At 43.0% G+C, this 13091-nt stretch overlaps 1 protein-coding gene and 1 long non-coding RNA gene across 5 annotated transcripts; one reads left to right on the top strand and one right to left on the bottom strand.

The window, feature by feature from the left end:
* Window positions 1-248: 248 nt before the first annotated feature.
* Window positions 249-10991, bottom strand: KPNA2 (karyopherin subunit alpha 2). 4 transcript variants are annotated; one of them, XM_053300856.1, is made up of 11 exons: window positions 10815-10991; window positions 9414-9516; window positions 9190-9327; window positions 8486-8574; window positions 7257-7525; window positions 5191-5285; window positions 4832-5095; window positions 3533-3766; window positions 2036-2218; window positions 1222-1371; window positions 249-805 (listed from the first exon to the last, which is right to left on the bottom strand). In XM_053300856.1, exons 2-11 carry the CDS (start codon window positions 9486-9488, stop codon window positions 716-718), a joined length of 1587 nt encoding a protein of 528 aa, XP_053156831.1. In that variant the 5' UTR covers window positions 9489-9516; window positions 10815-10991; the 3' UTR covers window positions 249-715. The 4 variants fall into 4 exon arrangements, with proteins under 4 accessions (XP_053156831.1, XP_053156829.1, XP_053156828.1 ...); XM_053300854.1 differs by having other exon boundaries at window positions 9414-9568; window positions 10829-10991; XM_053300853.1 differs by having other exon boundaries at window positions 10829-10990.
* A 174-nt stretch (window positions 10992-11165) lies between these two features.
* Window positions 11166-12302, top strand: LOC128346975 (uncharacterized). Its single transcript, XR_008317324.1, has 2 exons — window positions 11166-11305; window positions 11793-12302. It is a non-coding gene; the product is annotated as an uncharacterized LOC128346975 (long non-coding RNA).
* Window positions 12303-13091: the final 789 nt, after the last annotated feature.

The following is a 13091-nucleotide window of genomic DNA, read 5'->3' as shown; positions in this document are numbered from 1 at the left end:
GGGTGTTCAGCCCCTAGAGAACCAATGTTGCCATGCCTTCAGCCTTAGTTTCTCCATCTCCCCGCCACACAATTCCAAAATATTGGTGTAAATAAAAGCAGGAGGAGGAATTTCCCCAATATACTTTGCAGGCCATAAAGGCTGTGGCAGGAAGATTAAAAAGCTACACCCTGTTTTGTCAATCCAAGTAGTTTCTCTCATTAACCGTTACCAGTGCCTTTTTGTATCTTCAGAAAGAGCTCACAACATTATGTTATATTCAGATATCAGTTTATTATGTTTGAAAATGTATTTCTTTAAAAACAATTTGGTGGGATCCTAAAAGCAAACCTTTTGTGACAGGAACCCCCTTAGGATGGTTATTTTGCCAGGATGTTACTACATTTCCCTCGGGAAATCAATGTATGTGGCTCAGGATATAAAGACCCAGATGCCATTTCTGTTTTCCAAACTTAGCATGGATACAGCAAGTAGATAAATCCTCCCATTACTGAAGGACTGTTTGGAAATACTGAACTGGAAAATTTACATTTATACAACAGGTGGAAGACAGCCAGTTCACAAGGCATGCAATGCCTGCAGTGAACTGTTCAAGTAGTTTCAGTTGTAACTGAAGTGTTACTTCACATTCACATAGAAAAAAGTGGCAGTATAGAAGATAAGTGGAGAAGACAGAAGACAGACTGAAGGTTGGATGCTGTGTCATACAAGAGATCTAGAATTTAAAGGCACCAGGTCCACCTTGAATCTGGAAAGTGTAAGTATCAGTACTGGACTCTGGCACAACATTCTCATCTTCTTCTTCCTGTAGAAAAAAAACAAAGTTTTAAATACCACCCTGGCAACACTAAAACTGTGTTGCTATAGCAGCTGGAGCCAAAGAAGTTAATAGAAACTCCATCCTGCCCAGCACTTGCAATCCAATTCAGATAATTGTTGCATATCAAGCACAAACCTTTACTTGAATACCCTTAAAAGGGGGTCTACAGAGGCATCATGACCATGTTTATTCTTGGCCCAATACTGTTCTGCAGTGCCACATTTGTCAGCAGCTAGCCAGATCAATATAGTGGTACTGGCTACTACTACCTGCTGCTGGGAGTGCAGCACATGGCCTTGAGCAGATCTAGGGTCTATACACCCCTTTATGTTAAGACAGCTTCTGTTGTGCCATGTAATAACTTCCAATCCTGTGGTAGGCCAGCAGACCAGTTTGCTCACCTCGGCTGAAAAGTACTTCTCAATCAGATTGGAAGCAGCCTTGTACACCTGTTCATTTTCATGGGATTGTAGAGCTTCAATTTTGTCTAGGCCTCCACACTCCTCGACCAGGAGGCAAAGCTTTTCAACCTCTTCAATTTTCTCAGCTGCCTATGGAGAAAAGTTCTCTTTAACATTTGGTTGAATTGGCATGAGTTAGGTTCGGATTTGGCAAAGCTTGTACAAGTACATACCATCTTCAACTCAAGTTCAGGAGTTTCTGTTCCTGCTCCTCCCCTATTATGGGAGTTTGCTGCTCAGGAAGCAGCAACGCATGTGCTTGACATGGAAGCATTATAATGGAGCCTTGACAGTATGGCTTAACACTTCAGATGAACAAAAAAGCTATGCATAGTCTCTAAAGTAAAGGGCCTCTTTTCTGCCAGCTATAGTATGACCACTAGACAGAAACATTTATTCCTGCATGCTACCTTACAAAACTACAAATAAAATGAGTGGTTGAAGCATTAGGTAAGTGACTATAAGCTATGTGTTCCAGCAATTTGAAGATGTCGCTGCTCACAGTTTCAGCATTCTACAACAGGAAGACAGACCAGCCAGCCTTCAAATAGGACACTCACTGGACTATTTACTGAAGGATGCTGCAACAATTGGGAGTAAACTCAAAATTATATCAGTATAAAGGCAAAATTATTCTAATTTGATGCAAGCGACATAACCAAGCCCAAGAGCCTCGACTGGCTGATCCAGTGCTATCAAGACAGGGGCACATGTGTTAAAGGCACACCTACAGCTGTTTCTTTTGTTGACTTACTGCAAATATGTTTGTAATGGCATCCAGAATAACGAGCACAGTTTTGCCATCTTTCGCTGTCAGGAGATTCATCAGTGGTTCCAAAACTCCGCTCTGGACAAGGTATATGACCTGGGCAATTGTTCCACCACTTGTGAAGTTGGTTACAGCCCATACAGCTTCTTTCTGAGATTTGAAGTCCCCCTGTTTTTAAAATATAAAGAGGGTTAGGGAAATGGCCTTTAAGTACTGTGGGAAAATGTAGACACTAAGAACTAACAAAATTTTAGTCAAATACTGTTACTGCTTCCATTCAGTCCTTTAAAATGTTTTTTTAAATGTGTGTTTTATGCAAAAAAAAAAAAAAAGCTGTAGTATTAAGAGCTGGCATCTCATGTATACATTCCTGAACCCAAAGATAGCTTTCCTTTTACTACAATAATGCTGATAAAAATTATGACCTTTGTCAAGTGGCATGACGACATTTAGGCAGGCTTCCACATTTCTGCTTGCCAAAGCAGATGCCCCACTGCCATGTGGAAAGAACCAACTCCTCCTCTACAGCTACTGTCATCAGGCTGCAGCCTAGGGAGAGGCAAGCAGCCACCTCCATCGGCCTGAGGTTTGAGAACCTTCTGGACCCTCCCCTCGGACAACTTCTGCTTGCTCTTTTAAGATGACTGTGAGCCCTTTGGGGACCGAATTGTTAGATCTAAGCAATACTGTAGGCCACTGAGCCTTTCTGGAAGAGTGGGATCCAAGTGTTACAATATGGCAAGAGCCTCAGATGTCCTCCCAACCTTGGAAATGGGTAGGTGGAGATTATTCCAGCACCTTCACACCAGGACCTGTCGCCTCCATAGCTCTAAAGGTTGAAAGCTGCCAGAGTTCCTAGTTCTACAGGGCCAGAGTAGCCATCGCCACCATCTTTTCTTGCTTTGAAACAGGAAAGAGAAGCAGTGGGGGCAAGTCCTGCACCTGCCTTTCCTGCTGTGCAGAAGCCGGGGAAGGGGCTCTGCTACTTGGCCAAGACCCCCAGAGTGAGCAAACAAGTTTGGCTTTGCAACCCACACCAGCTAAACAGTTGTGGACCCTGTACAGCAGCTTGTTTCATTCCAAGCAACTGGCATATGTGAAGATGTTTTGCTATGCAACTCTGAATATATATTTCATAAACACAAGAGAACTATTTCATCTGCTAAGTTGCAACTTAGCTCCATTAAGGGTTTCACGCTTCTTTTTCAAAAAATTGAACTGTCCACGGCTTCAACATATAGACATTTTACCTCTTTAGATTTTATCATGACCACCTAAAGATTTCTCACAACCCCCCCAGCTCAAAGCCAGAATTCTTGAGGCTGCTTATATTGTCCTGCTCTCAGCAAGCCCATATAAGATGGAGAACTGACTTAGGAGTACTTGGTTTCCTCAGATCTCTGGGACTTACTAGTGTTTACATACAGAGTTCATCTGAAGTGATAGTGGAATATATGAGCAAAACCTGGATCAGATTTTTACCTTTTGCAAGATGCCAATGAGATATGGGAGAAGTCCGTGTTCTACAACCATCTGGATTTGCTCCTGACGGCCAGCAGTGATATTAGACATGGTCCATGCTGCTTCTTTCTGGATGTTGCTTTTGTGGTGAGTAAGTAGGCTTGGGAAGACAGCAAGTGCTCCAGAATCTATTACAACTTGAGTTTGTTCATCAGTCCCAGTTACAATGTTTCCTATGGCTCTTAATGAAGGAGTCTGGAAAAAAGTTTAAGCCACTTAGTGATGAAGGCTACCACCAGTAAGAGACCCGAGCAGCAACATTCAACAGAATGAACCCTTGCAACATCTTTGTTATTTGTGTGCATGTTGTTAACTCAGCCAAGTCCTGCAAGTCCTTCATGGTTTACTCAACACTTCCATTCCATTGAAGGGAATCACTGTCAGTGTCACTGCAAAGTCATTTTGTTTTTCACACCCACCCACCCGTGGCAAGCCAGCAGGGAAGTCAAGTCGTCTCGAGACTAACTGCAGGAACAGGTTATCCTTATGCCAACAGCAGAACTAACCGATACCATACCAACATGATTCAGTTTCAACAAGTGCAGTGAAGAACCCCTACATGGACTCTGGGTAGAGATCTACTAAAAGCCTATTCTGTCAAGGAATCCATGAAGTATCAACCACTATTGGTTTGATTTCTATGCTGCTAGCTAACATTTAAAACATATGGACAATGTGAAACAGCACAACAGACGAGGTAAAAGCCGGATTAAAAAACTGTATCTAACTCGACATTTTAGGACATCCGAGGCCAAAAAACATCAGCCTTGGGACCAGGCAAGCCTCCCTGGAGAAAGCAAAGAACCACAACTGAATCAATCACCAGCCACCTCAACTCAGTAGGCAGAGAGATCAGAACATGAGACAGAGGAAGATCCCAGTAACTGGGCAGATTCGTGTGGGAGATGACATAGGCATACTCAGAGCAAAAAGTTAAAGTTCAGCCATGACTGAGTGAGACGTTTCCTTCCCCCAACTCAAAGCTCAAATGCCTCCAGGACTCCTGCAACACAGTTGCTTTGAATGAGTGATGTGGCAACAGGATAATCCAGCCAGAGTAATGTCACAGCTCTGCAGAAGGCAAGGAAAACTCATTTCTCCCTCATGGAACTTCTGATAGCTTATAGACTTTGTCCTCATATTGGGAGAAGAGTGTTAAACATAAGGAATTTAACAATACTACAGCTGACAGCAAAACAGCTCACATGCAAGATTTCTGAACACATGATCTCAGTTAATTTGTGATCACAACCATCTTACCATTATTGGAATTTCTCCACAACCCAGAAGCTTTACTAGTTGTGGTACCAGCCCTGTTCTTACAACTATTTCAATTCTGTCATTGGAACCATCGGTCAAGTAAGAAATAGCCCAGCAAGTGTCTGCCAGAACTTCATGGTCATGATGGTGCAGCAGGCGAACCAAAGTAGGAAGGATCTGTTCAATAGCTTCTATTGGTGGTGCAGGGTTCTTGTTACGACAGAGGTTTGACAGGGTCCAGGTTACATTGCGCAAGTACCCAATCTGGAAACAATCACAACATTGATTTAATAGCAATGCTTTTGCATAATATAGCACTTTCTAACACTGAAATGTTATAGCAATACTCTTATACTTACAGCTATAGAAGAGAGATCAGGAACAGCAAGCAGAGCCAAGAGGGGATCAAGTGCACCATATTTAATAACTAAATCTCTGTAAGCAGAGCCATCACCTGAAAGCAAAGATTGAGAGATCAGACTGGCAAGGCAATCCACATAGAGTCACTTCTACTTCAAGACAGGAAGGCATCACAGAGTGACTCTGGTCCAAGTTGAGCACTGCACAATTGCACTGAAGGGGCCAATTGATTAGTTTCCACTGGGGTGACCTAAATGGTTTAAGTTATGAAGCCACCTCCAGTGAAGCAACATGGGATGTCAGTTACAAATGCTGATCAAATGAAACCATATGGAAATAGTTACCCAAAGTTGCCCTGTACTTAGTCAAGATCAAATTAAAATGCTCCATGAAAGGTTTTCACATTAGGTAATTAAGCAGAGTTTGCTTTATCAACTATTTATTCAGGTATCAATGTCAAGATTGCTAGTGTAGCATCATCTTATTTAGTTCCAGTATGGGCAAAGAACTCTGAGATCAATTCTACTTGATTTCATTTCTGATTAGGGTCAATTTCATCAGGAGCTGGCATATCCTCCCTAAATGCCTGCCTGGAAGCAGTAATGGGCTGGATGAGGGAGAATAAACTGAAGCTGAATCCAGATAAGACGGAGGTACTTATTGTGCGGGGTCAGAACTCGAGAAGATTTTGATTTGCCTGTTCTAGACGGGGTCACACTTCCCCAAAAGGAACAGGTTCGCAGTCTGGGAGTTCTTCTGGATTCACACCTCTCCCTGGTTTCTCAGGTTGAGGCGGTGGCCAGGGGTGTTTTCTATCAGCTCCAGCTGATACACCAGCTGCACCTGTTTCTCGAAATCAGTGACCTCAAAACAGTGGTACATCTGTTGGTGACCTCCAGACATGACTTTTTTAATGCACTCTACATGGGGCTGCCTTTGTATGTAGTCCGGAAGCTTCAGTTGGTTCAGAATGCGGCAGCCAGGTTGGTCTCTGGGTCATCTCGGAGAGACCATTTTACTCCTTTACTGATGGAGTTACACTGGCTGCCAATAGGCTTCCGGGCAAAAACAAAGTGCTAGTTATAACTTACAAAGCTCTAAACGGCTTAGGTAGTGGGTATCTAAGAGAGCATCTTCTTCATTATGAGCCCCACCACCCATTGAGGTCATCTGAGGAGGTCCGTCTCCAGTTACCACCAACTCGTTTGGTGGCTACACAGAGATGGGTCTTCTCGGTCACTGCCCCGAGATTGTGGAATGTGCTCCCTGCTGAGATATGATCCTCTCCATCTCTGGAAATTTTGAAAAGACACCTGAAAACCCATCTTTTCACCCAAGCTTTCTCAGCTTCCTAAATTTTGGGGTTTTTAATATCTGGTTTATTTTAAAATTAAACCCAATTTTGGGATTTTAATCACTGTAATTGTTCAATTGTTTAAATATGCTTTTAAATTGTTAATTGTTATATTTTTTTTAATTTGTTTTAGCTCTTTACTGTTTTAGTGGTTTGTTTTAATTGCAAACCGCCCTGAGCCATTTTGGAAGGGCGGTATACAATTCAAATCAAATCAAAAAACAATAAATTTCAACCTTCCCATTTCAGTGTTCACCACTAAGGTCCAGGGGCTGCCGCCCATCAATTGTGGCTCTTTGTTTATTGGGCCTGTGTGAAGCTTTGGCCAAAGGCAAGTACTTGGAACAGTCTCCCTGGCACCACGTGGAAGCAACGGCATTCCCACCAAGCAGTGTTCTGCTTTGCAACAGTGGGGCTCCTTTAAAGGGAAACCTCTTGAGCACCTGCACCATCTGGGAAGATATCCATAGAGTGTTGGAAATATGGCTCTTTTAGTGCTTCTCTTCTAAAGCTCTTAAGAGGGCTCACGTTTAAAGCCCCCAATAGCACCGACACAAGCACAATACTGAGTGGAGGTCAGCAGAGTGGGAAATGGCTCCCTTTGCTAAAGTAGCCAACACTTGAATCACCATCCCATTTCTTTGCATATACACTCCCAGCATGTAAGAAACAGGACCCCATGCAAAAAGTAGTTTAGCTGTATTTGCCTACCTGCAATGTTCCCTAAAGCCCACACAGCTTGTTCACTGATGTGAGTATGGGGAGAAGCCAACAGGGAAATAAAGGCAGGTATTGCTCCACCATCTACTACAGCTTTTGTCTGCTCTGATGTGCCAGAAGCAATGTTGGTTAGTGCCCAAGCAGATTCAAATTGAATAGGGCTGCAGTCAGCTCTTCCCAAGAAGGACACAAGCTTGGAGATCAAGCCAGCTTGGATTATTTGGTCTATAGGGGGCTGCTTTTCTCTGGAGAGCAGTTTCCTATAAGCAAGAAAAAGGTGATTTGGTTTTTGTCAGGTCTTATTTTATAGACAGAGCCTTCAAATGATATAATGCACTACCCAATTCAATTCATCATTATTCCCAGTTCTGCATTATGTTATCAGCTTTCAGCAATGCTATATCATATCTAGGAATGGCGTTTACTAGCCTTGCACACTGAGATGAACTCAAGTAGCATGTCATTTTTTTGAACTCTTGCACGGGGGACTTAAATTCCTAAATGTGAAAGGACTTATTAGTGGCATTCATACTAGAAAACCTCAGTCCTGTTGTAACTAGTTCCATTAATTAGTGACTATGGTAGTCTTAAATGTGATCGCTAGCTTTGGAGGATTTATTACCAATAAATCAAACTTTTACCATCAATAATTTTAAACTTTTATAGGTGCCCTCTTTATCACCTTGTATCATCAGCCTAACTTGCCTGAGCCATTTTTGGAATGGCGGTGTATAAATCAAATAAATAAATATTCACAGTATGGCTTACATATTAGCCTAGACTGTTGAAGTCCCAATATGCTTGCAATAGTAAATATTTGCCTGAGGCAGTCTAGGTGAACTTAGGGAGTCCTTACATTTTAGCTAGAATTGACAATTTTCTAGATTTATCATCACCTACTCTTAACCTTTGGGATGGGTGGACAAATGAAGTTTAGGTAGTCATCTTCTAACAAATGTTCAGGCTTGTGCAGAATTGCTTTATACTTCATGTCTCACAATGTACTGAATTACTTAATGTTTAGGGAAAGACATAGCTGAGAAGCAACAAAATGTTTAGACAATGAGATAATGTTTCTCCTGAATTGTGCTACATACCAAGCAACCTGTAGTGAATGCTAGTCTCATGAAGCCTTAAATAGAATTAGTGCTTAAGTTCTTGCCCTCAGCTACTAAGTTGCTACATGCAAGTGATGAGTAGTATTGCCTCTGAATGGTTACCTGGCAGCCTGTGTAGCCTGCAGCTGGAGCTCCATATTATTACTACTGATGCCTTTAACAATTTCTTCAACAGACCAGTTGACCGTGACCTACAGACAAATCACAGTTGTATACACTTAAATTACAATTGTCAGCTACTAACATCCTGGTTTAAAATCACTGATCTAGAAACTGAGGCCCCTACTAACTGAGCTAAGAGGCACCTTTTAAAAGTGGTAATTCTCTTTATTTAGGAGGAGAGCAACTGGCCCTTTTCATCCCCAGCACGGTATCCCTCCAGAGGCTGTTGCTAGAGTCTATCTTATGTTTCTTTTTTAGATTGTGAGCTCTTTGGGGACAGGGTACAATTTTAATTTATTTATATCTATGTAAACCATTTGGGGAACCTTTGTTGAAAGCAATACATTAATATCCATCGTATTCGTAAATCAGGTGTTTACAATATCAACCCGAAATTTATGACTATCTTCACTAGGCAAGATGAGTCAGAAATGGCCTAGACATTCCAGAAGGCTTCTAATACAGACAGTGCTCAAACAGATTTGGTTTTTAATAAGCAGACAGTTTAGACCAAGAGTTTGCTACTCCCTGCTCTAGTACAGACACCATTAATCTCTCTATGTACAGCAATGATTTCCAACTAGGCACCTAGACTGCTTCTAAACTCATTCCTAGCTTTTTGGATCCATCAAGTCATTGGCTACCTGATTGTTCCTATTTTCCTGTAGAGGTGAAGTGGCATCATCAAGAAAAGTGCCAACATTTCTTCTTTTAAGCAACTGATCATCTTTTTTGGCCTTCCTAAGCTCCACATTGACTTCCATCCGTCGCCGCCTCATTTCCTGTTGGAGACAAAGCATTCTAAATCCAAACTACATTTCTTAATACAAACAAAAATGGAATTACAATCAGCTGAGGAGTCACTCACTGTGGAGTCCTTCCCCTTGTTCTTGAATCTGTTTAGACGGACAGCTGTTCCTCCAGCATTTTCATTGGTAGACATTTTGCTCTGATGGAAGAGGTTTTAAAGTCTACAAACAGATTTTCACTGTTAGAAGTTGCAGCAATATTGAGACCTCAAGCCTTTAAGAAAATATTTTCATATTCATTCAAAAACCAGTAAGTGCAAGCAGTTCAGGTATGAGCTAATGAGCCTACTTTACATGTGGCTGCCATCTTGGATCAGGGTGCATGACATCACAAACATCTGTTCAGACCACCCTATGTGGCACAACATCTGCACTAGATTTGGGACAAATTGGTACAGGCATTGCAAAGTTGTTAGGGGGACACATGGACAACAAGGTGATCTCATAGGTGTACTTTTCATGCAAAAAAGTAGGCTAAAAAGGTTAAAATAGAGCAGCCCTATCCTATGCATAAGAGAGTTTGACTGGCTTCAAAGGTACTTCATTCCAAATAATTATACCTAGGGTTGCAGGCTTAGGAACCTGAAAAAACTTGCAAACTTAACACCATTTTTTTTTTAGAATACTGAAAAAAAAGATGAGGTTTCTTCTATTACACAGGGCTCTATTAACTCCCATTTCTTATTCACTCAGGTATTCTACTGGAGGAGAATATGATTTTTTAACCTTATTCTTTGACACGATTACCTACAAGTAATCATAGGAGTTCAGAGTGGTGCCAGAACTTAGTTCTGAGTCTCCTCTTGCGGCTTTGAACCAGGGAGGAAGAAGGCATGCAGTGACCAGTAAATACTGGTCCTGGAACAATAGCATGAACCGAACGCAGAGAGAACTTGTTACAGTTGCGTCCCCAACACTCGGCCAGCATTTGAATGCAAACCACCTTTTCGCAGCCCTCAGAGAGCCGGGCGCCCCGCCCTCCCAAGCAACCCACGCTAACTTTTAATTATGTGCCACCGACATCAGTGCTACTTTGCCCAACCAAGAATGCTTAGGATCACGAGAAGACTTGTACAGCCCTCCTCCGCCGCCTCTTACAAAGTCGCCCCATCTACCCTTTTAAAAAAAGAGAGAGAGGACGCACAAAATCCTCAACAGGAAAGGTTTCCTGGGCGTCTTCCCCCAAGGCCAGGAGATGAGTGGATAAGTGAACTCCCCAAGCACTCAAAACCTCAACCCAATTCGTTTAAATTAGTAGTGTTTTGTTTTTAAAAGTAGAGTGGGGAAGGGAAGGGAAAGGAAAGAGTGGGGGGAGAGAGAAAAAGAGAAGACATATGATCGCAGGCAACAAGTTCGGACAGTTTTCTCGGGAAGCCCTTTAAGGTTTCCCTCCCTCCCTCCCTGCTCAGCACATCCTCATAAGTTCCCCCACTTTCCGTCCTTATGAGCCTGCTCAGTACCAGCGCCTCCGCACCTTCAAGCACAAGCCTCGCTTCTTCTCGTCTCTCCAGCACCAGCCACAGCACGGAACTGACCGAGCCCCTCAAGCACCCAGCCAGCGACCACGCGACTGCCAGAACGACAAGAAGAGGACTCGCTCGGAGTGGACCGCCCCTCTCTTCCCGAGGAGTGATTTAAATTTCCAGCGCCTTCGTTGCCTCATTGGTGGATTCGAGTCAAAGCAAAATTCTCATTGGTCAGTTTGAAAAATGTAACACGCTCAAGCGCCTCGCGCTCCAGAGGGCCGGGTCTAATCTTGAGGTCTCGCGGGATGATTGCGCACCAAGTCGTCCAACGCGCGCGACAACGGGACTACATGTTCCAGGATGCAATGTGCCGCGGTAGGCGGCAAATCTGTTGCAGCTATAGGCCCCCGCCCCCACTGTTCAAACTATAGTTTTAAGCGGAATCTGAATTTGATAAATCTTGAAGAAGCGTCCGTGCTGAGATTGTTAGTGTCTTTACGGGCTGCTTCTGAGTTATTAGGGGAATGAAACTGGGCTGAACCAGGGATGTTAATTTTGAGAACTCTAGGGCTCATGATGTCTTCTCCTCCAGGATTTCTGGGGGCAGGAGGGCCAGGGACAGGTTTTTGAACAGTTGCAAATGTTCGTCCTCGTCTTCAAGGGTTTTTAAGCTGTTTAAAATGTTTTAATTGTTAATTGGTTTTATGTCTTTATAGTTTTGTTTTTTATCTGTTAATTGATTTTTAATTGTTTTTATTATTTTAACGTAAATCGTCCTGAGCCATTTTTTGAAGGGCGATATATAAATTGAATAAATAATAAATAAATGTCCACCCATTCCTCTGGTTCTCGGGTGGAATCAGCTTCATTGCAGTCAGCCCCTGTCTTGTCTTTATTGGCTTGCTGAGATCCTATAGGAACTAAGCAAGCCATAGAAGGCACACTGCCAACTTATATGCTGCTCTTTTTAAGGATAGGACGAGGATCTCCAAATGGCAACCCTTGGCTATCAAGAAACGAGAGAGGAGGAAGAGAACAACTGGCAAGACTAGTCCATGCATTGCTGAGGGATCCACTTGTCCATAAGAGCCTCTCAAGACCTGCCCTACCTGAAATGAAATGAAGGATCCTCTGAAAAGATCGACATAAGGATGCTGTCAAGGAACCGCATGCATGGTGGGAGTTAGCCTCCATTTTGAAGCAAGAGCTTCACATCCACAGCATCTGCCAGACCTGCCATTCACCAATCCCCTAATCCTGTCTAGAACAGGAGAAATTGACACCAAAGCAATGGGTTTCATTTTCCTTTCGCATTTCCACAAAAGGTATGTCTGTGGAGGAATTCTTTTTTGGCTTTTATGAAACTGAAGCACTAACATCTAAAATTCTTTCCACTATTTTGAAAGATGTACTCTGCTGTTTAATCTTCCTCTTGACATATGTTATAACCAGTGCTACAATAAAGTATCAGATATAGCTGAACATCTTCATGGCTGCAGACCCTTGTATAGAAAAAGGTGCCAAGCCGGGGCATAAGGACTAAGGAACAAGGGGCAGCCAGGGTCTGGGGGAGCCCCCAAGGCTCCCCCTTGCCCTCAGCCAGGATGCCCCCTTGTCCCCTCCCCACTCAGCCAGTGAGCAAAGTGCTCACCAAGTGGGAGCATGAGGCATGCCCCTCTCCTGTCCAGCCAGCATTTCAATTAAATGCTGGCTGGAGAGGAATGGATCCTCTCCCGGGCATTTCCCAACCCTTGTGTCCCTATGTGTCACTCACTACAACTTTACCAAATTTGATTCAAATCAGTTAGACAGTCCACAAGTTAGCAACTAGCACTTCAAATGTTTATGTTTCTGCCATCTTGAATTGGGGTGGATGACATTACAAACTATGTCATTGAAGCATCCCTATGTGCCCCTACAGCTGTAGCAGATTTGGTTCAAATCAGTTTGGCGGTTCACAAGTTAGCCCACTTGGGTCTCAAACATGTACACGCAGTGGTCCCTCTAAATGGGAGTATAATTAAATGTAAAGAAGACTGAACAAATGACAATGGGTACAGCAACCAGCCTCGGAATTGATCATGAAGACATTGAAGTGGAGGATAGCTTCTGCCCTTTAGGATCAACCATCAACAGTAAAGAATACAGCAGTCAAGAACTATACCACAGACTAGCACTTGAGGTTGGGTTGCAATGAAGGCCTTGGAAAGGATATTTAGATGCTGTGACGTGTCTGCACCTACAAAGATGAGAATCGTTCAGACAATGGTT

Source organism: Hemicordylus capensis, chromosome 2 (genome assembly GCF_027244095.1).
Source record: "Hemicordylus capensis ecotype Gifberg chromosome 2, rHemCap1.1.pri, whole genome shotgun sequence".
NCBI lineage: Eukaryota > Metazoa > Chordata > Lepidosauria > Squamata > Cordylidae > Hemicordylus > Hemicordylus capensis.
This window is presented reverse-complemented; position numbering and strand designations above follow the sequence as displayed.

Excerpts from the sequence above, each read along its gene's own strand:
- KPNA2 (XM_053300856.1), bottom strand. The coding sequence starts at position 9,488 with ATGTCTACCAATGAAAATGCTGGAGGAACAGCTGTCCGTCTAAACAGA. Across the intron at positions 2,219-3,532 it reads TCATTGGCATCTTGCAAAAG|GGGGACTTCAAATCTCAGAA; the intron begins GTAAAAATCTGA and ends TTTTAAAAACAG. Across the intron at positions 806-1,221 it reads AGAAGTACTTTTCAGCCGAG|GAAGAAGAAGATGAGAATGT; the intron begins GTGAGCAAACTG and ends TTTTTTCTACAG.